The sequence below is a fragment of the Nipponia nippon genome, unplaced genomic scaffold (genome assembly GCF_047370975.1).
Source record: "Nipponia nippon isolate SJK-2023a ecotype South Korea unplaced genomic scaffold, ASM4737097v1 scaffold_1, whole genome shotgun sequence".
Lineage (NCBI taxonomy): Eukaryota > Metazoa > Chordata > Aves > Pelecaniformes > Threskiornithidae > Nipponia > Nipponia nippon.
In genome coordinates this window covers 25877222-25902465 of record NW_028262290.1, presented here as the reverse complement: position 1 = coordinate 25902465, position 25244 = coordinate 25877222, and the positions used below count along the sequence as shown (strand labels likewise).

General features: G+C 42.6%; 1 protein-coding gene across 3 annotated transcripts; it reads left to right on the top strand.

Moving 5' to 3' along the window:
* The first annotated feature begins 1012 nt into the window (after positions 1-1012).
* PLEKHF2 (pleckstrin homology and FYVE domain containing 2) lies at positions 1013-23639 on the top strand. Of its 3 annotated transcripts, none has more exons than XM_087749359.1 (2): positions 1013-1146; positions 20241-23639. In XM_087749359.1, exon 2 carries the CDS (start codon positions 20255-20257, stop codon positions 21002-21004), a length of 750 nt encoding a protein of 249 aa, XP_087605485.1. In that variant the 5' UTR covers positions 1013-1146; positions 20241-20254; the 3' UTR covers positions 21005-23639. The 3 variants fall into 3 exon arrangements, with proteins under 3 accessions (XP_087605485.1, XP_087605505.1, XP_087605494.1); XM_087749379.1 differs by lacking the exon at positions 1013-1146 and adding an exon at positions 1811-1829; XM_087749368.1 differs by lacking the exon at positions 1013-1146 and adding an exon at positions 16530-16547.
* The last annotated feature ends 1605 nt before the right edge of the window (positions 23640-25244 follow it).

Sequence of the window (25244 nt, the reverse complement as noted above, 5' to 3'; positions counted from 1 at the left end):
GCCCTCCATGTCCTGCTCCCTTCCCCATGTCCCTCTCCCTCAGCGGGAGAGACCCTGCTCCGCGATGTGGCTCTCACCTATCTGTGTCCCCGTCTGAGCTGGCATAAAAAATTCAGATGAAATTCAGGAACTTCAGTGGGTTCATTATTACCACTGGAAAGCCCCACCGCCTAACTACTGTATTTTTTTTCCCCAGAAAAGCCAGCCGCGTTATTGCCCAATAACGTGAAACTTGGAAAATGAAACCCTGTATTGCACGTAAGTGAAACTTTCTTTAAAAAAAGCCCCTCGGGCCATTTTCCAGTGTGCAGACTTGGGCACCGGAGCGGCACGGTAGCAGCGCGCGGCGCTGAAGCGGGGGAGCTGTGCCCCCTTCCCTCCCGCCCCACGGCCCCCCACAGCACCCCACAGCACCCCAGCCGCCCTCCCGCTCCGGCAGCACCCCGCGGCGCCTGGAAATCTTGGAAGGACCGGGTTAGCTGCTGATCGGCAGGTTAGGTTTGGAAAACACTGCTGTGGATGGCTTGATATGTAGATGCTAAAAGAGGTAAAATGGAGGGAAGGGGCTCCTCGTGTTTACGACTCCAGCGGCGTTTCTGGTGCGAGTCGTACTACCAGCCATAGTTTCTCCAAGCTGACCGGCAACTCTTCAAACTAAAACATGTTAATAACGCTCTTCCATGTGCTGTAAAAGTTTATGTAGAGATAGCTAATGAAAAACGTGACCATCCCTACTTACTTCTGGGAGAGCGCGCTTGGGGCCGTACACATGAAACACGGACCCGGGATGATGCGCAAAGAATGGAAATGTGGCGTTTTTCAAAAAACCGTGAGGTAACGCCCCCGTGTCCAGAGAGTCTCTCCTCCACGAGGTGCCACTCGTGGGTCGAGCACCGCCGAGCCCTGCCCTGCCCTGCCCTGCCCTGCCCTGCCCTGCTCTCCCCGCGCAGGGCGGCTCCTTGGGGCCGCCGCAGCCCTTCCCGCCGCCTGGCTCCTCCCAAGATGGCGGCGGCCCCGCCCCGCGCGGGCGGTGTCCCGGAGCCCGTCCCCCGGCGGCGGGGTGTATGACCGCGGCGCTGCGGGGCGAGGGCGGCGGGGCTGGCGGCGGCCGGGCGCTGGGGCGGCAGCCGGAGCGGAGCGCGCCGGGTGAGACAGCGCGGGCCCGGCCGCCTCCTGGGGGCAGGGGGTCCGGCCGCCGCGGCCGGGCGGGGAGGGAGAGGGAAACTTTCCTCACGGAGCCCTTCCCGCCGGGGCTCCGGCCGCTTTTCCGCGGCCATGTTGGGAGCCGGGGGCTGCCTGGCGGGGAAGGAGCTCCGCCGTGCGGGGCTGTCCCGCCGCGGGGCTGGGGCGCTCCCGGCCGCCCGCGGGGGCAGTGCCGCTTCCCGCCGGGAGGGTGGCGGCGGGGCGGGAGGGACGCGGGGAGGAAAGGGGCGGCGGCGGCGGCGGGCGCTGGCTCGTCCCAGGGCGCCGAGGGAGTTGCGGGGCCTCGGAAGCGAGCTCGTCTTCGGGAGCGGGGAGGAACAACAGCGGCCCCGGCCCCGCCGCCTTACATAAGTGCCCGAAACTCCCGCCCCGTCACCGGCGCCGGGGCCCGGGCGGCGGCGGCCGCCGCTCGACGTGGGGCGCCGGGCCGGGCCGGGGCGGAGGGCGCTTCCTTCCCCGGCGGGCCCCGCGGGGCGGCCGCGCTCCGCCGCGGGGCAGCGGCTTGCTCGCCCTTTGAAACTCCCCGTCGTTCTCGCAGCGAGTCGCCTGAAAAGTCTTGATGCTGTGGTAAAAAGGGAAAAAAAAAAAAGCGGCGGAACAGCGAGTGTTGCGGCTGTGAGCATAAGGTGCTATTTTTTTCTGTGAGACTCGCATATTTTGGAGAGGAGCGTGACTGGTCTGCTTAAGATACATGTGGCACGTAAGCTGTTGCCTGAAAGCGGTTCAGGAAAAGACAGCCACATGTTTTTCCTCTTGCCTCATTTGAAATACTGTGTGCACAGGCACCGGCGTTTATAAATGGCAAAACTGCGCGTCGCAGCAAGAAAGCGATGAGCGAGCCTGCTGAGCAGCGCGTTGGCACCGGCTTTGTCGCCGCTGAGAGAAGCGGCCGTAGCTCAAGTTTTGACGTGAAGCGTCAGTGCGATAGCTGCTGATAACCAAAATGACCTGTTGCATCCTTAACCAGAGATTAAGAGGATTCCTTTGCCTATATTTTGGTTGCGTTGGTGAGAGTGGTCCCAGAAGCATCCTGAGTCCTAACTCAGGCTGTCCAGTGTGCTGAGGAGTTACTGTAGGGGTTGATGCGTCTTTGATAAACACTACGTCCGAGGCTGTCACGTGCCTAACGCACCAGGGGTTCAGACGAGGTTAATACAGTAGGCAAAGTGGGTCTAAAATCAAACCCACAAGACTGGAATCGGTTTCAGAACTGAGATTGCAATTCCTCTTTCTCTCCCGAAATAAAGAGAACTGAAATACTCAGATTTCAAGTTCTAAGGATATTGCATTGTTTTAAGGATGGCTATCTGAAAGAAGGGAAGTATTTAAAAATGGCAAGTACTTAAAGATGGCAATGTAATCAGTGCTGAGATGCTACAGATGATTTGCTTTGTATGCACTCATCGACATGTGGAAAGGAATCGGTTCTTTAGCTCAGAAGGCAACGTTTTTGTTGTTAAATTGTATAATCTAAATACTGTTGACTAATCAAGTGCAAATAAGAATCCTTATGTAGTTAAATGTCACGTATATCAGCTCAGTTTGTTAAATAACATCTTCCCAGTTGTACTAGGGCTGTGCTGCTTACGTTGAAAACGGCAGTGAAAGTGAAGCGTTGTGAACCCGAATCCCAGATTCTTGCTTCTGAATGCAAATTGGCCACGTGCCTTTTGGAGCGTCTATGCGTTTTGCCCTGCATAGAAACCCACACAGAGGAAGTCCCGTATATGTTAAATGAAAACCGGTCAGTAGAAATTTGGAGCTGGGGAAGCTAGATCAGTTTCCTCTGTCGTATCTAAAAAGAAATGGAGTAGTGTCTTTTCACCTAGAAGCAAGTTTTCATTAGATGCAGTGATGAAACAGTTATTTAGCAAGAGCTGCATTTTGTTTCCCTTAAATTATGGGCTGAGACTTAACTCCAGTATTACATATGTCCCTGGATGAGCAGAAGATCTACCTGTAACATCCTGAAGCCCATTATTTTACAAAAATTATTATCGGTAAAGCGGTCGTTTATATTCAAACAGCATCGTGACTTTTAGGTTTCACCGTTGTGGTTAGTGGATGCGGGAAGGTTTCATCTCTCCTGAGTCAGTGCAGCAGAGAGAGATGGAACTGCAGTTTCAGGTGAGGCATGGTATGACGGAGCTTGGCAGGTCTCATTTACCTTGCCAAGAGCCAAGTGAGGGCAAGGTAAGTGACAGCCAGGCTGCTGTCTGCAGGCGGGGTACAAACACTGGCTTTGTTACGCTTGCAGCATTTTTAGTGATTTGTCTTCACCAAAGAGGGTTAGAGGTGTTAAAGTGAAAGCTTAGGGTCAAAGCATGGCATGTAGATGAGGGAGAGTTGAGGTTTTTAATACTTGCAGATGTAATTTTCTGAAAAAGTGTCTGTTAGGTAAAATGGTAGAAGTGGTGGTCAAACAAACAAACGGCATGCAAGTTTTTGTTGTTAAAGGCCATTTATTAGCGGGCAATGTCAAATAAGGAAACCCCAGTGTTAACGATGGATAGGTTTCTTAGATGCTGGTAGGTAAGAATTTAGTTAACTTCTTTTGTATTAAGAAACTAAACCTTGTTCTGTACTGCTTCAAGTTCTAAAGGTATGCTTGTGACTTATTCCAAGCTTTGTTAATAGTTGAGCTTACTTTTCCATTTAATTTTTGTGATTTTTTTTTTAAATGATCGATGATGCTTGCATATGTGTATTTTACTACTTTCAAGGATTAATTGAGTAATTTGATGGAAGTGTGGTAATTGGGATCGTTCCAAAAGAGAATAAATAAGGTGCAAAAATAGGCTTTTGAAATAGAACTGCATATTTAAAACTTTCTCCCTGTGCAGCAAATGTGGAGTTGGCTGTTGTAGAAGAACTTTTGCTTTAATGATTTAGCAGAGGACTTGTTTTTACAGTTGTGGGGGGTGAAAAGCTACTCTATAGATAGGTGTGGTAAAACATGTTTACCATACTAAAGATTATTTTAACGTTGTCATAAGCTATAAGATGTGATGACAGCTGTGTTAGCAAGTAGAGTCCTGCAAATTCTGAGCCACATGAGTAGTCCTGTTGAAATAAATGAGTCTGCTCATATGAGAAGTGGCTTGACTGAGAGTTGTAGACAAAGATTCTCCTTTTACAAAAACAAATATTATTGTGCATAAGTGTTATTGAACTGAAGAGTACTTCCATGTTTTTCAGCCTGACACTTTAGTACTACATAGTCAAAAATACACTCATACCTTTACTTTGGTTTTCTAAGTGATGTAAATAGGTAAGAGTGCTACTGCCTTGGATGTAATGATGCTCTTTTTTTTTTTTTTTTTTTTTCTTAACCTACTGGTGATGATAAATAACTTAAGGGTTTTAAAAATTATTTTAAGGGAGTGGCTTTCTTTTTCCTGTTTTTTTTTTTTTTCTTTGCATTGTTATGTTTTCCAAAAAAACAGTGTTAAGCATATTGTGAATGCAATATAGCAGGATTTGGGCATTTTGTATAAGTGTAAAAGAAGAGAAAACAGTTGAAAGTTAAGGATTGCAGGTACAGGAGTGTTCTCTCTGCATCCCCCCGCCCCATTCCTGAATGCAGTAAGATGAAATGCAAGCAGTTAGTTACTGTGAGATGCAATCTCTTGAGAAGTTGTACTGATTCAAACAGATACAGGGGGGGTGTTAGATAGTGATGTATCTTATCTTTCTATCAGCAGCTTTAGCTTTCACTAGATGCCTCTTGTACCTCAAATGTATCATCCACAGGTAACCGTTTTGCTTTTAAGTACTTAGTATGCCTTCTGCAAAAGGAAAAGTTACAGCATGTTCTTTGACATTTGCATTTCTAACGTGTACACATAATTTGTTAATGCAAATTAATATTAAAGAGTGTACTGTACACGCTGCTGTTCAGGTTGTCAGGTAGCGTCTTTCTCGGAACAGTGAGCTGTGCAGGTTAACTTCAGTGCAAGCCTTTGTGCAGTTTCCAAAGTTTCCTCTAGATCGTGTCATCTTTGCTGCAGCAGTACGGGCCTAAGAGCAAAGGAAAATGGCCTGCTGGATGAGAATCACGTGGACCACGAGCCCCTGCGGTATTCTGGACGCTGTTTATTGCACTCGGAGGACTGGGCTGTGCTGAGTGCTCTAATGTGTGTACTCCAAGTACTTTCCATATAACTTGAAAATGCGTCAAACACATTTGACAAGCAGTAAAAGGGGAAAAGGCCGGTGAGTGCATTTCCCAGGAAGGCCACCTACAGTAAGCTGCTGTATTACGGGGTTCTTTCAGGAAATGACTTTTCCCCCCCCCCCCCCCCCTTCTCCTTCTGCTTTAAATTTCTCCTGACTTAGTTGTCAATACTTGGTAATGTAAAACTTCTGAGGTTGATTTTAAATGTACTTCTGTTCTGAAAGCTGTGTGTGACAGCCCCCCCGTGTCTGTCGTGTCCTGTCCCCCCCTCCCGATTCTGATCTAGGTTAGCAGCATGGAGGCAATTGAACTGCCCTTTTAACACACAGGTTATGGCCGAAAAGCTGGTTACATTGAAAACCGACACATTCTATTTTCGGTGCCATTGTTGAAGCTTTCCTTTTGGCTTTTGTCGATAGCTGTCAGATGTCAGTTTTCTAGTCCTTCACCGTCCATGCATATGTCACTAGGTAGCAGCATTCGGTATAAAGGGGCTTATGTCCCTTGCTCAAGAACGAACAATGCAATGCTTGGCTTATGTATTTTAAGTATTGCTAGATAAATAAATTTTAAATATTGCTGGGGGGCAACAGTGGCAGGTCCATGATTGCAGCACTTCAGCGTTGTCAAGCTTCCCGAAAATCACAACATGTGGTTTGATTCCAAGCCCCAAGCTGTGTTTCGGCTGCCTGCGAGCCCCTGGTTTCTGCTGGGCTGGTGGTTTGCAGCCTGATGACAGCCCTGCTATGCGCATGGTTACTGGGGCTTGAGCCATTTTTTGGTACCAATTTGAGGAACTTCTTTCAGGAGGCTTAAATGGTAGGAAGAAGATTCCCTGCAGCCAGCCATACTTGCCCTCAATCTGTTCTTGCTGGTGAGCTAGTGGTAGAAATTGTTTGGCTTTTTTTTTTTTTTGTAAGGAGTAAAGAATTTTAAGGAACTAAGTAGGTCTGAATATTCTGGGTTTCCTACTATAATATTGAAAATGTGCTGCAGCAGTGCTTCATTTGACCCTGTTAGGTAGTGGCCAGCTGCCTGGCCTCCCAAAAGTATTTCTATGGTGTAATATAGTACTAGGGTTGCCCCCTGAAGTGGAGACTTCCTAACTTATTTAGGTCAAGAGCAGCAGAAAGTTGAGGTGATTGCACCTGCTCAGAGAAGGAGTTGGAGTGTTGTCACTTGGCTTGTGTCTTGTTTAGTTTTGTGGAAATGCTTGGAATTGCTGAGCTGGTAAAAGAAACCTCCTTATCGTGCAGCTTCTTTTCCTATAACACAATATCTGAATTTAAAGGACACGTGCATGTGAAAATATTGATATAATAAAAAATGAAATAATGATGATGTGGTTATGCTGCTGTGCTTGTAAATTGTGAGACTGCATGGGAACACTTTGCTCTGTTTTAAAACATGGCTGACTAAAAGCAAAAGTCCTTTTGTGTTGTAGTAGTTTCTAGGATGTTAATGGCTCTTGCCTAGCTTTGACTACTTGGTAACTCTCTCTATAGCTTGGTCATGCTATAATCAATTACCTGTAGTCTGTTCCTTCTTGGACTGTTAGTAAAATTCAGTAGCTTCTCTCATAATGGAAATAAAAGTAAACTAAAGAAAACTTAAAACAGAAACCACCTTTTTTTTTTTTTTTTTTTTTACACCGGCTGTTTTAAGTACCTGTGCATAGTAAAAACACACAAGCCACTGAACAGTCAGGTGTATCATAGGTGTGCATTCATGAAGAAAGGGAAAATAAAATTCTGGTAACTCGATGAGGCTCATTTGAACATGTAGACGTTCTGGTAGCTCTCAAGTACTAAAACATGCAGGTGCTGTGAAATCTGGGAGGTACTATTTTTAGTGTATACTTGTGTATAAGAGATACACATCAGAAATCCTTCTGTAAGTGTTCTCTACTTGTAGGTTGCAAGAAGCATGCTGGCAAATACTATTCATTTCAGTCACTGAAGACCAAATCCTCTTTTTTCACATTGACTGAGAGACGGTCTAACTAGCCATTAGCAAGTTGCCTCCGTGTGTGCTCTAAATACAATAATCCATAACAACAGCAAATCATACAACCAGTCTGGTTTTGGAGAACTGCTTGCAAGATGGATTTGGCAATACTTCTTGTAGAACAGCTGTATCTGGATCTGTTTTTTTCTGTGCTAATGATACCGTGTCCCCTCTGCAAAAGAATTTAAATACGTCTGTCTATTTCAAGATTTAAAGGTATGTTGATGCTGTGGATTGTCTTCCTTGTGCAGGGTTAGCAAAACTTCAGGCAGGATCTAGCTTGCTCTGGAACTGGTTGGATCCTTTCGACTGATTTTTCACGTCCCTCACCCAATGTGCGTTTAATGTTAAGCGTGGTAGTATTTTTATATGTCAAGCTATTCGGTGCTGCTGAAGGGGGCTGTTGTCAATTAAGCCGTTCCTTCCCAGGCAGCGTATCAGATGGGAAGGGCACACCCGGCGCCTGTCCAGGCAGCCTGGAAGGGAGGGGTAAGTCACGGCTGCCAAACTGGAAAATAACATTTGCTGGGAGAGACTCTTCAAACAGCTAAACAGTTGGAGTAGGGAAACATTTAATTGTAAACAGAAAAACGTATTCCAGTGTTTGGTATCGCAGCCTGCTTGAGTGATCCTTTAAGCACTGGCCCAGCATGCGGGGTTTGTGTCTGCTGGAGCTTCTCGAGCTGGAGCGGGATCCCAGGCTCCTGTCCTCTGCCCTTAACTCTTCTGGCACATTTCTAAGGTGTTGGTCTGTTGTCTGCTGTTCTTCTGATGTCTTTTAGCTACTCGCAGCTGTGCAGAACTTTGGAAGGAACTCGAACTTTTTTGGGCTCAAGATCTGCGGAAGCTGGTTTTGAAACCCTATTCTGGTGTATGTTCCCAGTATTTGGTTAAGATGACAGATGCAGTTTGCTAGCACCAGAGGCTAAGCTAACCACTGCTAGGGCTCCTAAATACGTGCAAATGGAAAGTTGAAATACTAGGGTATTTTTCCCATGTTGGCAAAGATTTGATCTGAATATTGTGCTTTTTCAGTTAATTGTTTGTTGGTTAATTAAAAAGGGCATATTTGTTATATATATAACCCCTTTATATTTATAAACTATATATATGGGGGGTGTATATCCATGGATGTGTGTGTATACACACGTGTATGTATATCCATGGGGGGGTGCTGTTTTTAGGCCCAATTCAGAATGCTGACAGCTGCAAGTATTTGATACGCCCATAGTTGCCCAGATCTTGCTTTCTGTGCTTTGACAGATGACTTTGTTGTCAAATTGGAAACACTGTTCATGGTGAGTCAGGCCTGCCTGTTCACTTCTGCAGAACTTGAGCTTTTAGGGTTGTGTGGCTGTGTGCTGTGGGGTTTTCTTGCTTTTTTTTAAAGTTCCTTTAATTGTAGCCATTACCCGTTTTCCACACTCATGTGCTGGCTACCTCCTCCTTTGCATCTTGAAAGACCTTGAAGAATTTTCCCATCTAAATGGCAGTGGTTTGGCTGGCAGTACTGTTTCACAGGTGCTGTTCAGAGCTGTGTAAGCCCGTATCGGTGCTTGGGGGAGTGCTCAGCCCATCGGTAGATGGGTAAGGACGTGGAAATGAACTGAATTTAGGAAGTTGCTCCCTTTGTTGCTCCAACCCTTGACTACCAGGTGGGGGATGGAGAACTGTGTATTTCTTTCCAGCAGCAGCTCTGTGTCATGCCAGGAGACAAAAGCAGTATCAGCTACCATGGTTTAATATAAATAGGAGCCTGACAGTGGTAATAAGCAGTTGATCTAATTAAAAAGCTGGATCTCTTACAAGAATGTTGCTCCTGGGCTTCTGCAGTGAGGTCTCTTCTGCCCTAAGAGGCATTCAGGGACTTTTTTCAGTGAAGTTGGGGGTGAGGGGGAAAATACAGCCACTTCCAGGTGTTGTAGGAATAGACTGAGGCTTTCCTGGTCATGTACTTTCCTGTAGTATGAACGCTTCAACGCTCTTTGGGTTTCCACCTCTCATATTTTCTGTTACTGCCAAGTGGGAGAAGGTAGTGGGAACAGCTTTGGGACTCAGCAGTTCTGGATTTGTGTGTTTCTTTAATGGGTGCCACAAGTTTCTTGCTTGGAGCAAGGGTGCTGGCGTTACCACACGTGGTGTTATGGCCAAGGCGGCTCCTCTCGCCCTTCGCGTGGGGCGGGCTGCCGACTGGCCAAACTCATCTGGTGGGGCAGCCCCCTTCCGCTTGCCTCTATTTTCCTCAGGTCTCCTCTATGATTATTTAGCATTACAACTCATTCAGGACCTGGGAGCTAGTCTTTCTGTTTACAAGCTGGTTGAATTGGTGCTCTCTTTCCAGCTGAGGTTTATTGTGTTAAATACCAAACCTCATGAGAAGCTAATGTGCAGAACTTGGATGGTTTTGCCTGCATACAGCAGCTCAGGCAGCGTGCGAACTGTTCGGCAGAGTAGCTTGGATAGTAAAACAGCATTGCTCTGCTCTTGCTGTGCTGATACATATGCTGCTTGGCAAAACTGATAGTCTTTTGCTAAAAATAGCTTCCTGTACCCAAACTAGCTTCTGAGTGGGTTGGGGAATATAAGGAACATCTTGAAAGATCTCCCTAGAAATGATCTCCATCCCGAAAATGGAATTGGCATTTCTAGGCATTCCTGGCTCAGTTGGATAATGGCTATTGCAAATTTGAAGAATAATGCACTTGCCATGCAGGTTTGGTAATAAAGTGGTTTTTTTGTTGTTGTTCTTCATTTAGAATAATTTACATTCTATAAGCAATTCTCACACAATTGGTCAGTGGAAGGGAAACAGCAGTCCTTCCTTGGAAGCTGGAAATTAGAGTATACTAAAATCAACGAATGTGTTGAAAGAATTACTAAACTGTAAGATGTTAGGCAGTTAAAACAGGGATTTCTGTGTTGTACTTTCAAGAAGAGTTTTAGTGGGCCTAGACATTTGACAGTCATTTGGAGCAGTTTAAAAACAAAAACCGAACAGATCTGTCTGGGTTGTTATGGTAATTACAGGTTTATGATGACATCTGACTAGACAAATGCATGGATCTGCTTTCATGATGTATTTGGACACGACTAAATGCTGGACTGAGAAATAATCTAAAGATTTCTAAAATATTGGCAAGGCAGAGTATTCCCAGGTTGCAAAGTATATGGAGTAGCATGGTTGCTGTTAACATATTTCCAGCATGGTTTCTCGAGTCTGTGGCTGATGCCAGAACATTAGCCAGCAGGTTGAGACAAATGAAGGGTTAAGACTGCTGGTTTGTACTGGATATACCAGTAAGGGAGTGAGTTAGCTCATCTGTGTTTCCCCATGCTGCAGCCATTGCTCCACAGGCTTGCGCAATGCAGGAAACCATGTCTTCACAGTAGGGAAATAAAAATAAAAAATCGCATTCTTCTAGAAACATTACACTAAGAATCATAGAAGTGAGACTTGGAAGAGGTCCGCAGTATCGTCTATTCCACTTCCCAGCCAGTGTAGTATTGATTGATGCTTGCACTATGTTTTCTCTGTAGTGTTTGGATGAAAATGTCACAAGCATCTTTGCTTCCTTAGAGTAATCCAAAGCAGCCTTGATATTGCCGCCGTCCTCTTCTGGTGTTCTATCTTGCTGCTTTTTTGACTTTATTAAATGCCAATAATTAGTAAGGGTGTGAAAAATGGTGCAGAGAGGCAACAGCATACATTGCCTTAAGGAAAAGGTAATGCTTTTTTTTGCCTGTAAATCAAGACAAAGTTTCTGTCCTGCTACCGGTACCTCTCTGAATGCTGCAGCCATTAACCAGATTAGTCAAAAGTGATTTTGGATAAAGACTTATGTTGAAGAAGTTTAGAGGGTTCTTATTGCCTCCTTTCCTGCTGTCATCTCTACCTTGATACAGTCTCTTTAATCTCTTGGTCCTTCTTATTTCTTTGCAGTATCGTGATGTAGCTTTTTGTCATTCTTGATATTCATATCTTTCAGATATCATGAGGTTATCCTCTGCATCCTTACCAGCTGATTACAGTAGCAATAGGAAGACAGTTTGTTAAATATAACAGTTACGGGAATACTTTTATGAAGAGAATTATTAGAGAACTGCTTGTGAGAAGGCTGTATTTCTCTTTAAGTGACAGTTGTTGTCTTATGTTTTAAATAGCATCCAGGACAGCTAGCTCCAGCTCCAGCACAGTATAGGCATGTAGTTGTTACTGTCATGTCAGCTTTTAGCAGTGATAAAGACCTTCAGAAAGCATTTGTCATACTCGTATCTCCTCTCAACGTGATATTTTTTTGGGGTGAAATTTCTTTTAATGTCACTTTATGGTCAAATTGGTCCTTTTTACTGTTTTATAAAAAGCAACTGGCAAATAATGGAAATATATAATTAATATTAAAAACCCTGCAGTTAATTGTTATAGATGTATTTAACTGTAAAATATAGAACAAAATATTAATGAATTCATAAATTGGTTCAGGGATATTTAAAACTTCATTTTCCTCAATATTTTATTCTACATACTGAATGATAGAAATAAAGTTTAATTAAATACCTCTTGCTGGTATTTCTGTATCATATTTAATCCAGCTCTTGTTACTGCCTTTATTGTCCTTGGCAGGTAGTGCTGACTTGTGCATGAACGCTTGGATTCTGATTACCGCTGATCAGATCTAAGTGCATAAAAGCGTAATTTTGCCAACAAAGATGACACAGTGAAACATTCGGGACAAGCAATGGTGTCATCCTTTTCCGTACGTATTGAAGGAGGCTGTGTAGGAGGTGGAGCTAGTGAGGCCAAAGTAAGACTTAAAATTTATGCTGATTTCTCTTCTCACCTATATCAGAAACTTAGAATAACTGCTGTGCATGTGTTTAGTTCAGCAATTTTCCACACTAAAACTATTTGCAAAGCATTAGACATTGATAAGTGTCCTTAAACAGGTGGCACTTCAGAAATTTACACTGTTTTACTTGGCAGTGGTGCAAAAAGTCAAGTGGTGTTCTGAAGAGCAATACGTTATTAATAGAGATTAGAGTACTGTATTACAGTACTGAGATGCCTTCATAGCTGAAAGTTTGTGCACAAAAAGTAGTGATATTACCATTTCGGAGCTTTAAATCAAAGGTATGTATGAGGGTTCTGGGTAACTTAGTTGTTTGTGTTTATTCAACTGTAAGTCAAATTAGCGTGCCTTCCTTGTATAGGCAAAGAAGTGCAAGGGGAAAGCTGAATGAGCCTGATGCGACAATGTAATGTAGAACAATTATTTGAAACCTATTATTAAAAAAAAAAACAAAACAAAAACAAACCAAAAAACACATTACTATGTACTAAATGACTGATTCTGCCTGATGAACTCTTTTTTTTAAGGAAAGTATGATATTTTTCCTCTGTAGATCCAAAAGATGAGTCATCTTATAAACCACTCATTTAATGCACATTAGATATCTGGTCTGCAGATAGTCCTTGTCTGTCTTAGGTTTAAAATTTATTTGTTTCTGTCTTGTAAAAGTTTTATTGATCTTCTGTACCTTTCATGTGTATTTAACTTGTGTGATTAAGTATAATAAAACAAGATTCAGTTCTGTCTGAAATCTATTTTATTCAGAGCCTTCGAGTTGTAGAGTCAGACATGATAAAACCTTTAACTTTTGCCTTTTATTAAGTGACTCTGAACAGAAACTTTTATTATGACACATATATAAGAGTAACATATCTAAGGTTAACTTAGGCAAGAAGGAAGATGGGTTAGTTTGAATGTACGTGGTGAAACATAGTTGCTGATACTGTCCCTATGTGCAAATGCAGGTGTGAGAACAGGGTTTCTGTATGACAACTGGATAATTATTTAGAAGTTTATTGAGTGGCAAGGTATAATGTGCTTTCATTTACATCTGCTATTTCTACCTTTTCTTTCTTTGTTCTGTTCCTTTTGTATTCTTCTATTTCTGAGTCTTCTCTTTTCTATTCTCGACATTTGCTTCACTGCAACAATATCTAGATCTCATTTCATCCATCCTAATGGTGTGATCAGATACTGTGGTTAGTGACATTTTTTTAATTGGACTTGTGTTACTGAATCTGGCTTGGAAACATCCAGGATCTGCTGCTGCTTTAGGACTGGATGGGCCTCTGTGTGGTTAGTTTTGAGCTCTTGCACTCCTTCCAACAGCTTAAATACACTTTTTTTTTTTTCTTTAAAGCTGTCACCTTAACTATGAATGTACGTAGTAATGGATGAGCTGCCTGCATCCTGATACCATGGTTCTGAGAAATCTAGACTGCCTGGTTTGTATTAATGCAATGTGTTTAATGTGATTGTTAACAGCTTAATTGCAAATTGTAAAGATGATGATAGATGAACTGGCAATTATGGCAAGGCCAGTAGCATTTTCCTTCCTTGAAGGAGTGTTGAAGAAAAATAATGCTAAAATTAGATGCTTATTAATTAATGTTTGTTAGCAGGGGCTGTGTACTGGACAAGACTTGTTCTTGCCCAGGCCAGAAAGTAATGGAGCACTGCTGGTTCTGCTGTATTGCTGAAGAAACTTGGGAACTCAGGCTATGTCCCTCTCCTGCATACCTCTTGTGCCTGTCCTGCAGTCCAAAGGCAGTGCTGGTCGTGATGGTAGTACGCACTGAGCTGGGGTGAGGAAATGTTTTTGTGCTGAGCTGTATGCAGTCTGCATCACTATGCCATAATAGCTTTTTTTTAATCTCATTTCTCCACTCCAGCACCTTTGTTATCTATAGTTCTGCTCTGTGGTGATCATGCCAGCTGCTACGGTGCTAATGTAGTAGCAGAAGACTTTTCTGGCAGTGTTGAATTAGGTGTAGCTATGTCAGTCAGGGTTGCTTTCTTTTTAGTCGACTCCTTATGTCTGTCTTCAACTACAGCTGTTATTCTGTGCAGTTCAGTCTGGCCTCAATCAAGAGCAGAACTAGCATGTAAAATAAACATTCTCCTATTTTAAATAAGACCTGTGGAAGCATTGAGTCCTGGGAGATTGTTGGTTTGGTCACCAGGATACAGTGGCAGAAAGAAACAATTACGTGGGAAGTGACTTGTCAGTGCACAGCAACCCTAACAGAATTATTTTCCTGCTGCAGAAGTCTGGAATGTTAATAACTGTAGTAAATATGTGACTTCCTCAACATGGGTTGTGTTTTAGGTAAGTCAGTAACTTGTTAGTTCTTCAAAGGTTTCAGTAACATCTATGTTTGCTTGCTTTGAAGATGACTATTCTCACCAACAGGATACCAATGTAAAACTGGAGTGAAATAGGGGAGGAAGAAGATCTTGATATCTTGGTAACAGAATGATTATTTCTTTGGAAGCTTCTTGTCAGTAAAAGTAGAAATAACTTAGTGTAAAAGACAGCTCTGCCTAGGGTAGAGGAGTTGGGGCTTTCTGTGTCCTGAAACATTTTGTCACTTTTAAGTAGTATATTACGCTATGGAGATTAAAGCCTTTGCCCAGCATCTTCATCGTGAAATGGGCTTAATGAGAGCACGTGTGTGAGAAGGAGGACAAACTGAAGGTATTGCACCATTTTGAGAGCTGAGATTTATTTATTCACAAAGGCTGCTCAGCCCTCCTCATGGTACAGGTCTATGTAGCTATTTTTTTCCTACAAGGTGATGTGTTTATTTTTGTGATGTTTTGACTAGCAGCTAGTACTATACTGCAGTCTGGACTCGGAAAGTGAATCTGATGTGATGGACTGATGGTCCTTATAGATAAATGGAGTCCGCCTTGCATAAGGGCCTGGGGACCTTTGGGAGTTTGTATGCAAAAAGTGTGAAACTGGAGTCAACCGTGATAAAAGTCTGAACAATACCTTTGAGGTCTTTGATTTCATAGCATCCAGAAACTGAGACTATGTATGAGATGCTCCCACTCTCCCCTTAAGTGGAGCTGTCTAGCCTGTCATTTCAAAGCTCATGGTTCTGGTTTATTCCTCTCTTGCCTTGGGGAAGATTTGGGCATGTTTTCAGCAATTTGCCATCACTCAGGAATTGCTTTGTTCGATCAGGTCTCGAGATCCTGCATCTTGAGGACAGTAATCCAGTATCTGCTTCTATGGTGGCCAACAGTAGAAACTTCAGAAGAAAGTTTTAGCTGGCAGAGAGGAGGATATTGCCACCCAGTTCCAGGGTGTGATCTGTTATCTTTTACAATATATCTGAATATGCTTTAAGAAAAGATTGTTTATAATTTTGAAAGACTAGTGATGGATAACTTTGCATAGCTTTTGGACTGTGACATCTTGGGGTTAAAAGTTCCTTTGTGTGTCCAGACAATGTTTTAATTTAACATCTCCTTGGTCCGTGTGCTCATGAGAAGAGGAGGTGCATCTCTTCTCCTAACTTTAGCTCTTGTGACTTAGGGATGGCTTCTCTTTTGTATTCCTGGTCTGTTTTTTCCATGTTTCATTATTATTTGTAATCATGATACTTTCCAGGTAGTTTCTCATTACCCATTTCTGAACTTCCTTCCTTCCTCAGAAAAGGCTAGTAAAGGTGAATGAGCATTAGCGTGCATAGCATTTCGGATGGATTTTTAACTTTTATTTCTCTAAAAACTTATGAGAAAGATGTCGGAGTGCTTATTTTAAAAAGTCCAATTTATTAGTGTGAGAAAATACAATTCGTGCCCTGGAAAGGTGGAATAATCCATCAGCAGCCACAGCTTTTACTACCGTAATTGAGGCTGGTAGGTGAGAACTTTGTTGAATGTTATAGATAAAAGTTTCAATCTAGAGGAGATGTGATTATCTTAACTTGCCCCAGATTCTTGCTTTAAGTCCAGTAAGTGATTATTTTCACAACAAGCTGAAAGTACAGTCTTCAGCACAAGTTCTGGAGTCATGTGTCTTGGTTTCAAGCCATGACGATTATTAAACGATCCTGGTTAGGGCTGCTTTCTCTTAGGTCATCCTAGAGAACAGTTAATTAAAACCTGTAGCCTTTTCTCTGCCTGTTTTCTTCTCCCAGTGATTTGTATTTTGAAAGCTTTCATGGTGACCTTGAACCGAGTTTGCTGTTTATTGGCAGGGAGTGCAGAGTGCGCCGAGTTGGAGTTGTGGAGCAGGGAGTGCTTCCTACAGGTCGCTGTAGCTTCACACCAAGAGCTTGCTTCGCTGAAACTCATGAGTATGATTGTGGGGTTCGTGGGGGGGGGGGGGGGAGTCCTCCCTTGTGTACTAGCAAAAGCATTTAACTTGCTGTAATTTGCAGATAATTCGTATCAAAGTGTAAGTTTAGAAGTAATGTGTATTGATTTGTACGTGCAGAAAAGTGTATTCTTCTGCTCTGTCCCCTTTGCACTCTGCTGACTGATTTCCTTCCTCGCTTCACAGGGAACATGGGATTACTAAATAACTTTGACCCTGTGACTGACTCCTTGCTTTCTAAGTCTGAAGTGGCTGTTGGTTCAGCTTTGGCACTTGCAAAGGCTGTTTATTGCTGGTATGTTGTTAGGTGGGAATGGTTATTTGGCACTTAGTAGCAATTAACCCTCATTCCAAATCCTGGGCTTTGGCAGTCAGGCACCTGAATTTGATTTTTGAGCCTAAGACTACAGCGAATATGCATCAAAAAGTTCCTGGTTTATCTTTTGTGTTCCCTCCTTAGTACTTTTTCCTTGGTAGACAGAGAGATAATAGTTGGGACAAGCCAACAGCATTCCTGTGGAGTGGCACCTCTGCATTAGATAAGGCTGTAGTAGAAGTGAAGCTGATCACTTACCCAAAAAACTCACTCCCAAGTGCCAGTGTTGTGCCTCTTTGCCATGTGGTAGTAGGTAGTTGGAAGGTGTCTATTTTAAAAAAAAAAAAAAAAAAAGCTAGATCTTAATGCTGAATAAAACGTGTATAAGTTAGTATTGGTGCTTGGAATGCTTGAAAGAAATAAGGTGTCTGTTGAGAGGTGTATTTTGGATGTGCCTGTATAGCCATAGCATTACAAAAAGTCAATCATACTGATGTGATTTAAGTCTTCTGCCGTTCTCTGGGAGAAAAAAAACTCTGTAATAGTTCTGTTTACTGATCAGTTTAAGCCAATGTACTTTCTATGCAGGGCACTGTCTAAGCACCTGCCTTCCCATCCCTCCGTTGTCTCCCTCCACTGCAGCTATGCTGCCAACCCGAGCCCTAAAACTCTGGTTTGTTCTCAACTTGATCAGCCCTCTGATCTGATTCACTGTGTAGCTTTTGTAATGGCACGAGGGAGCAGGGAAGGGGGCAGATAGCAGATATGGTTCTGCTTTATTTCCTTCTGTGGCAATACCAATTCATGCTAAGTTTGGTGTTGCAGAAGGGTTTAGGGATTTAGTACAGTGCCCACTTGTGGGCATCTCTTAAAGGGAATGATGGACAAAGCTTTGACAACCTTGACAAGAGTAATGATTCAGAAAAGTAGGGCTGGTGAAGGAGATAGAAATAACAGGGGTTTTTTGTTGTGGTTGTTTTTTTTCTTTTCCTTGCACTTGGACTCCCGGTCTTCTGTCTAGAGACAAGTTACAAGCACTTCAGTCCTCAGAAAGCTTAATAAAGAAGGTAGTGATGGTTATTCTGATTGAAGAACAAAAAAAGTGTTTGTTTTGTAGCAAAGACAACTTAAGCTTACTGTTAAGAAAATACTTCTTAACTGATCAAATGGGGAGCCACTGGACAGGGTAATGGAAGAGGTCAGCCTTTTTTTTTTTTTTTTAAGATTTGACTGATACCTGGTAGAAATAGCATAGCTGTACTTGCTTGTGTGCCTTGATGCAGCATAATTAAATTTCTTGAACCCTTTTTATTAGTCAGTATGTGTTTTGTGTTGACCTTCTGCAGATCAAAATAATTTCACATTTGGTGGCTTTGTAACTCCACTAGCCATAAAAATGGTTAACACAGTACTCGCATGTTGTAACTAATGCTGTAAGGCCCATAAAGAAGATTCAAAAGAAGTGCTGAGTGATATCTTTAATAGATTCTTCTGTCTTTAGTGTCAGACTTTGATACAAGATGATGTCATGTGCAGAGCTTAAAAAAAGGTCATTTTAGTTGTATCTGAGTAAGCCCACTTGTCAAACTGTTTTAGTGTGGAACTGATTAAACTCTCAAAGCAGTAACTTAAGTTATTTTTTAATCACACTTAACATTAGGCATGCGGATTTGTGTAATCACAGGTAACATACTTATTTAGATGAGGCCTGATGAGAGATTTCTCTGCCACCAATTTTCTATTAAGTTTCATCCCTATTTTGTAAGGAAGTATCTGAGCTTTGATTTATAGGAAGAAGATTGACTGAATCAGGTTATGGCAGAGCGAGAGAGTCTAGGCAGCATCAAATCTGAGCCTTGTTTCAGACCAATTTCGTCTCGGTTATAGGCTGATGCCGTATTGATGGCAGGCAATGTAGATCTAAAAGAAAAGGTAGGTGAACGTAGAGGACTTCCTGAACTGGGATCATGTTGGGAAGCGCAGGTAACAGGCACTGGAGTTTTTGCTACTCTGCTCTCCTTCAGGGCTTGTTCAAAGCAGTGGTTTCTACCAAAGGGCGTTATGAGCATCAGCCCTGCGGTAGCTGGAAAGGACGGCATAGGAGAGCTGCCTTCTGCGTGCCAAGAGACAGGTCTGTCTGTAGTACTCGCCTCTGCCAGCTGCCTCGCTGCTGCATCAAGCACACGGTTCAGGTTCGTGGCTGTACTCAGGAGGAGCTTGGGGGGAGCAGATCTGGATTGGACTGGCAGGAGTTTCCTTTGCCTGGCTTCTGCCCAGGAAGCTCTAGGGTAAAAGATAGGCTAAAGAGTGGTTTGCCGAGGTTTGAATCACTATAGTAACTTCTCCTTTTCAGTTCCCCGTTGGATGCCTTGGGTATCTTACCCTTACGAGAGAAAATCTTATTTGCTACTTGGGGAAGGGCAAGGGGTGGTTTTAATCTCTAATTGGAATGTATGTACTCTGTAGTTTATCAGCTTCCTGAAATACAAAGCCTTCTTGCCTAAACTTTCGTCTGGTGCGGGTCACTTAGTCTTTCTCAGGAGCAGTTGTGAGCTGTGTGACTTGTCCTCTGTGTTGGTCTGCCTGTGTACGTCACCTGATCATGATGGATGCAGATGTGGTTCGAGTAGGCAAGGAGAGAAGGACTGTGAGGCCCCTGCAAAAAGAAGGCAGCGGCAAGTGTGCGGTGGGCCACTAGCCATGACTGCTCCTGCCTCAAGAGTTTGCCATGAAAGCAGGTGGTGTGGGGTGCAAGCTGTGGCGTATACAAAATGTTTCTAGTAGGTAGATTCATAGTTTTGGCCCATGATTTAAGGTTTACAGACTGAAAAAAGAGCAATGCTGAGCTTGGGTATGTTGGTTTACTATGTGAACATCAATTACATCATTTTTGTTTGTTGTGTTAACACTAACATGGGTCTCCAGGCTGCTCAGTTAAGTTGATGTTTCTGTTAGTATTAGAATTTGGAATGATGGATGATACTTTCTTTTGCCATCCAGAGAGTAGGTGCAGGAGGATGTACAGAGAAATATAAGCATTAAACCAGGATGCAGTAAGTTCACTAGAGGGGAAGCCTCTAGTTGCCAAAGGCTCTCAAGAGCAGTGCTGTAGGTGCTGTCTGTGTGATAAAGATAGCTGTCAGCTGGATGGAACATTTTTGCTTTCAAAAAAAAAAGACTAATTGGTTGCTAAAAATTCTTAGGTGTTAATACTTATTTAAATCTAGCCCAAGTCGGTGCCTCTGAGCCAGTGGGTTCTGTTAGATATTTTAAGAAATGCGGGGTTGGTACCTTCCTTGGGGAAGGCTGCTGTTGAATCAGTCCTGTTCTAACAACAAACTTTTTTTCTACTTTTAGGAGACTTGTGAAAGATGGTGGATCGCTTGGCAAACAGTGAGGCAAATACTAGAAGAATAAGTATAGTGGAAAACTGCTTTGGAGCAGCTGGTCAACCTCTGACTATTCCTGGTCGTGTTCTGATCGGAGAGGGAGTACTAACAAAGCTGTGTAGGAAGAAGCCCAAAGCGAGGCAGTTCTTCCTGTTCAATGACATTCTTGTTTATGGTAACATTGTCATCCAGAAGAAGAAATACAACAAACAGCACATAATCCCTCTGGAAAATGTCACTATTGATTCCATCCAGGATGAGGGAGACTTACGGAATGGGTGGCTTATCAAGACACCAACAAAGTCTTTTGCAGTTTATGCTGCCACCGCTACGGAGAAGTCTGAGTGGATGAACCACATAAATAAGTGTGTTTCTGATTTGCTTTCCAAAAGCGGCAAGACCCCTAGCAATGAACATGCAGCTGTCTGGGTACCAGACTCGGAAGCCACTGTGTGCATGCGCTGTCAGAAAGCAAAATTTACGCCCGTCAACCGTCGTCACCACTGTCGCAAGTGTGGCTTTGTTGTGTGCGGGCCTTGCTCTGAAAAGAGGTTTCTCCTCCCAAGCCAGTCTTCCAAGCCTGTGCGAATTTGCGACTTCTGCTATGATCTTCTTTCTACTGGGGAGATGACTGCTTGTCAGTCCACTAGATCAGACTCCTACAGCCAGTCACCTAAATCATCTTTAAATGATGTATCTGATGATGATGACGATGAAGACAGCAGTGATTAAGGACCAAACATTTTTTCCATGTGTTGCAATTTGTGTTTCAAACCATATGGAGCTGCTTTTGGGGAAGTCTATAGTGAGGTTCCTCAGAAAAATCCTGTTCTAGCCATAAAATATGCCTGAATATCTTCAACTGCGATGTGCCTCAATCTATGAATTCTCTAGACAATAGGTTTTCCACTCCTCTGCAGGGATAGACTGTTGCAAATGTTGTCAGAATATTTTCCAACTTCTTATACTTGAGTTGTGTCTAGGTTAGACTTTTGTGGAAGATTGGAGAATAAAATGTACTTTCTTAATTTAACAACCCATACTTCCTAATGTTTCATATTGATATGTTATGTGGGTTTTTTCAGATATGGGGAGGAAAACTGTAAGCATGCATGGAACAGTGATGTTTTGGTTAATCCCTTAGACCGTCTTGTTTTTTTTAACCACGGTATATAATAAGTTGAAATGTGACATAACTTACAAACTTAAATGTCACAAAACTTGGAAATTGTCTTGTTTTGCTCTTATTTATGACTTCCTATGCCAAGCAGTGCCTTGTACCAATTGTGCTGATTCAAGAAGAAACAAACCTATTCTGTGTTGTCTGTATTTGCCTGATGCTGGTATCTGAGAGATTGTTGGTGCTATCGAAAATAACTGCTGTGTTCAAAGTGGAGCTTTGACAAGGTCATAACTGTTCCCTGCGGTGGGTGACGGAGACCCACATCCCACGTCCTCACCCGTGCAGGCAGACCTGAAGACTCTGCAGATTCCCACAGGCTTCAGCAGGGTTCTCCTTGCAGGAGTTGCATTGCGGGTCGGGATCTTGAGATGAGAAGCTTAGGGTGACTCTTCATGGGGATTTATATGTTTTCTTTTCAGAACGGTTTCCAAGTTTCAAATTTGGCAAACACACACTGAAATTTTAGTTGGGTGATATAGATTGCATTTGGATGCGATAGCCTATATATTTTTGGAAATAATTCCCAAAAATGACACTAAATTTTTTTCCCCCCAGGAGTTTTATTGGCTTGTTTAAAAATCTCTCATTTTGAACGAAAAGCCTGCAAGTATCCTTATAAAACTGGCTTTCCTTTTTACACAGCTGACCTCAGGATAAATGTGAGATGCAAGTTATTTCATTCTAAATGTATACCCAGGACCAAGAAAGATGTATTTAAGAACTATAATGAAATCATCAGTGCAGAAAATGTCTCTACCATAGTATTCATTTTTACTTTTAATAAGTTCTTGAATACAGAAATGTTAGGTTCCTATATAAATGTAAAAGTTAGACTTGCAAAGACATGTTAAACTCCCAAATGCTATGTTTCTATATTTTTATAGTGGTAGCGTCAATTTTGAAGCAGAAAAACCTCTTTGAAATAGTTGTATGAGTATAGTAGCAACTGACTTCATAGAAAAAAAATGTTGAACTTTTGTATCTCTTTAAGCAACAATTTCTGCACTGTTTGCCTTGGTTGGCAATAATTGGATTAAATATTTATTGAATAAACAATCAATGCTGCATATTGCACTAGTCTCCCATTCTGTATGCTGTAGATGTCAGTCACAATATTTTTTTATAAAAATTACCAGAGCACTTCAAAGCCGTAGCCCTCCGTGAGATTTCTGGTAGCTAGAGATGCACTTAGCATCTTTAGGGAGGCACTCTGCATTAATAGTCTGCAATACATTGCTTCAGGTGAAAAATGTGTTAACATTTTTAGCTTGGGCAATTTCTAAAAATAAGTTCGTTTTTAAAGCACTGAAGAGTATTTGATCTGCTTTGAAATAAACATAAAAAGGGGAAAACGCTTTCTGATGGAGACTAGGGACCAGGAAGATTCTGTAAAATTGGCAGATAAGCAATAAACAATTGTATATACTCAAAGACTAGCTGAAATAAGTAGTGACATATACTTCTTGAAAGATGAGGGCATGATGACCTGCAGCAGGGGAAAACGGGCTATTCTGAGAAGACCCTTTCAGTTACTAGAGCTTACTTTTTGTACCTCTCTTAGTGAATATTTATATTTCAGGAATGGAGATTTGTCAGCGTCAGTTTTCTACAGAATCAAAGTACAAACATCCCTTGTACATACCTTCTAATGGCTAACAATTTTCTTCCTGATGCAATTGTTTCATCTTTCTTAAGCTGTCAAATATTAACTTGTCTTGTTAAAGACTCTTATCTCCTTGTGTGCTTTTCCCCATGTTTCTATACGTTGTGCTTACTTTTCAGCACTTTTTAGGGGGTGGGAAAAGGCTTGCCGAGAGTTAGATCACATCCTATATTTTGCAGAATGTTCTTGTATCTACTTCAAGTATCTTTTTATCTGTGAATGAAACTTGCACTGCGCTGCACTGATCCCTGAAGCTGTAACCAAACCAATGTGTGTGTGTGATATTTTTTTTTAATCTGAAATTGATGTATATGGTCCAAGCTTTTTGAGAAAGCATTAAGAAAAAAAAAAATGTTTCATGGTAATACTCCTATCCCTCAGTGGTATTTGTTTAAAATTTTACAAAATGGACTTAACATCGACTTCTCTTGTACTTAGAAATTCCTGAAAGGGCTCGTTTCATACTTTGTAATCTTGTTCTGTCAAATTATTTTATTTACAAATATACGGTGTAGCTTCAAGCCTATGTGTTTAATTTTCTTTAACTGTGGGCCTTCAAGGGTGACAGACAATAGGGTGGCTGTTTTTTATCTTGACAAGTATTTTAGCAGCAAGTTCATTCTCTGTCAGGAGGGAGTCATAAACTGGGAGTATACGCATACAGGAGGAGATTTAAGACTAAAGTGGAAATAAAGGTAGTTATGGATTTAGCAAAAAAACTTATGCAGTCGAGTAACTGCTTAAAACAAGGATGACCAAGCCTGTTGCAGAGTTGGCTTCTGTTGGACCCGCGGCAGCTGAGCCCCTGGAAGAGGCTTGAGGGCCCCGAGGTGCGGCAGGGTGCTGAGCAGCCCAGCCTCAGCGCTGCTGGTCTCGGCTCTGGGCCCCATCGAACTGCCGCTGGGGGTGAGACTTCTCACGGTATCAAACCGGAGAGTAACTTAGTACTCTTCCTGGACCTTCTGCACTCTTAAGACCTTAAAATAGTGATTAAATAAGGTCAGTCTCTGTATATTTTATGTACTTTTTTTGGCTTGTGGTAGTCTTAACCCTCTCTTTTTTTGATAAGCTTTTCAAATCCAATGGAACAAAAGCAGCAGCAGCGCCTGCGGTGTCTCTCTTGCCAAGGCCCTGCAGTCAGCTTCTGCGTTGCAGAAGGTGCTGTATTGAAGAAATAAGTACTTACTTGCTTTATCTGAGTTCACATTTTGCACGCTCTTTGCCAGTACTTCATAGTTCATTTGCTGGAAATATTAAAGGAAAGGGAAAAGTCTCTCTCCCTCTTCTGAAGGTTTTAATTGAAGCCTACTAATTTTAGCCTCTGCACCTAAACCGCTGTTGTTATCTTAAGATAAATTACGCTGTTTTCCTTTCAGGCTTGATGCTGCTGAACTTCCTCTAGCTAATGAGTGATTTGTGAGGGTCAAGTGCTGTTATTGAGTGAAGTTTAAAAAAAAAAAAAAAAAAAAAAAACGGGTGAGCGGGTCAATGAGTGTTGAGTTTGCAGCTGGGCTTTTATGGTCTCTTCTCTAACAGGCAGATTATGAAAATGACATGCAGAAACCTTGTATTTATGTGGGGCCTTCCCCTGGGGGATACGCTTTAGCTAATCTCTTAATGCAAATGAAACGGTGGTTATTATCGTTGCTGGTTAATGTTTAAGTGGAAGCAGATTACGGATAGTATTAGTGTGATTTTTGTATTTTCCTGTAATTTCCCTGAACTGATAGAAGAATGCCTAGTTCTGTTAGCAGATACAGCTGGAATCGAGTCCGAGTACTGATTTTATATTCCCCCCCCCCCCCGTAGCAAATTATTGTAAATATTAGAAAGTATCTTGGCTGTTTACTGCCTTTCATTTGATGAAATCTGAGCTACTTGTTTGTGCCTGCAGCCGGTCTCTTGCCAGCACCGGCTCCCGTGACTCATCGGGTAGCCGGCGCTCTCGCCAGGAAGAATCTCTGCTCTGTTCCCTCGCTGTGATCCAGTTCGGAGCTGCCGGGGAATGCAGCGCAGCGACCATGGGTCCGCTCCACGGTGATAGACAGCTCTGCTGTGCTGCGTGTGCCTGAAAATATTCTTAAGCTCCGTCAGGAATAAGAAGTCTGAATCTTGATCTTCAGACT

What these genes read in the sequence shown, in the direction of transcription:
- PLEKHF2 (XM_087749359.1), top strand. Translation starts at nt 20,255, where the DNA reads ATGGTGGATCGCTTGGCAAACAGTGAGGCAAATACTAGAAGAATAAGT.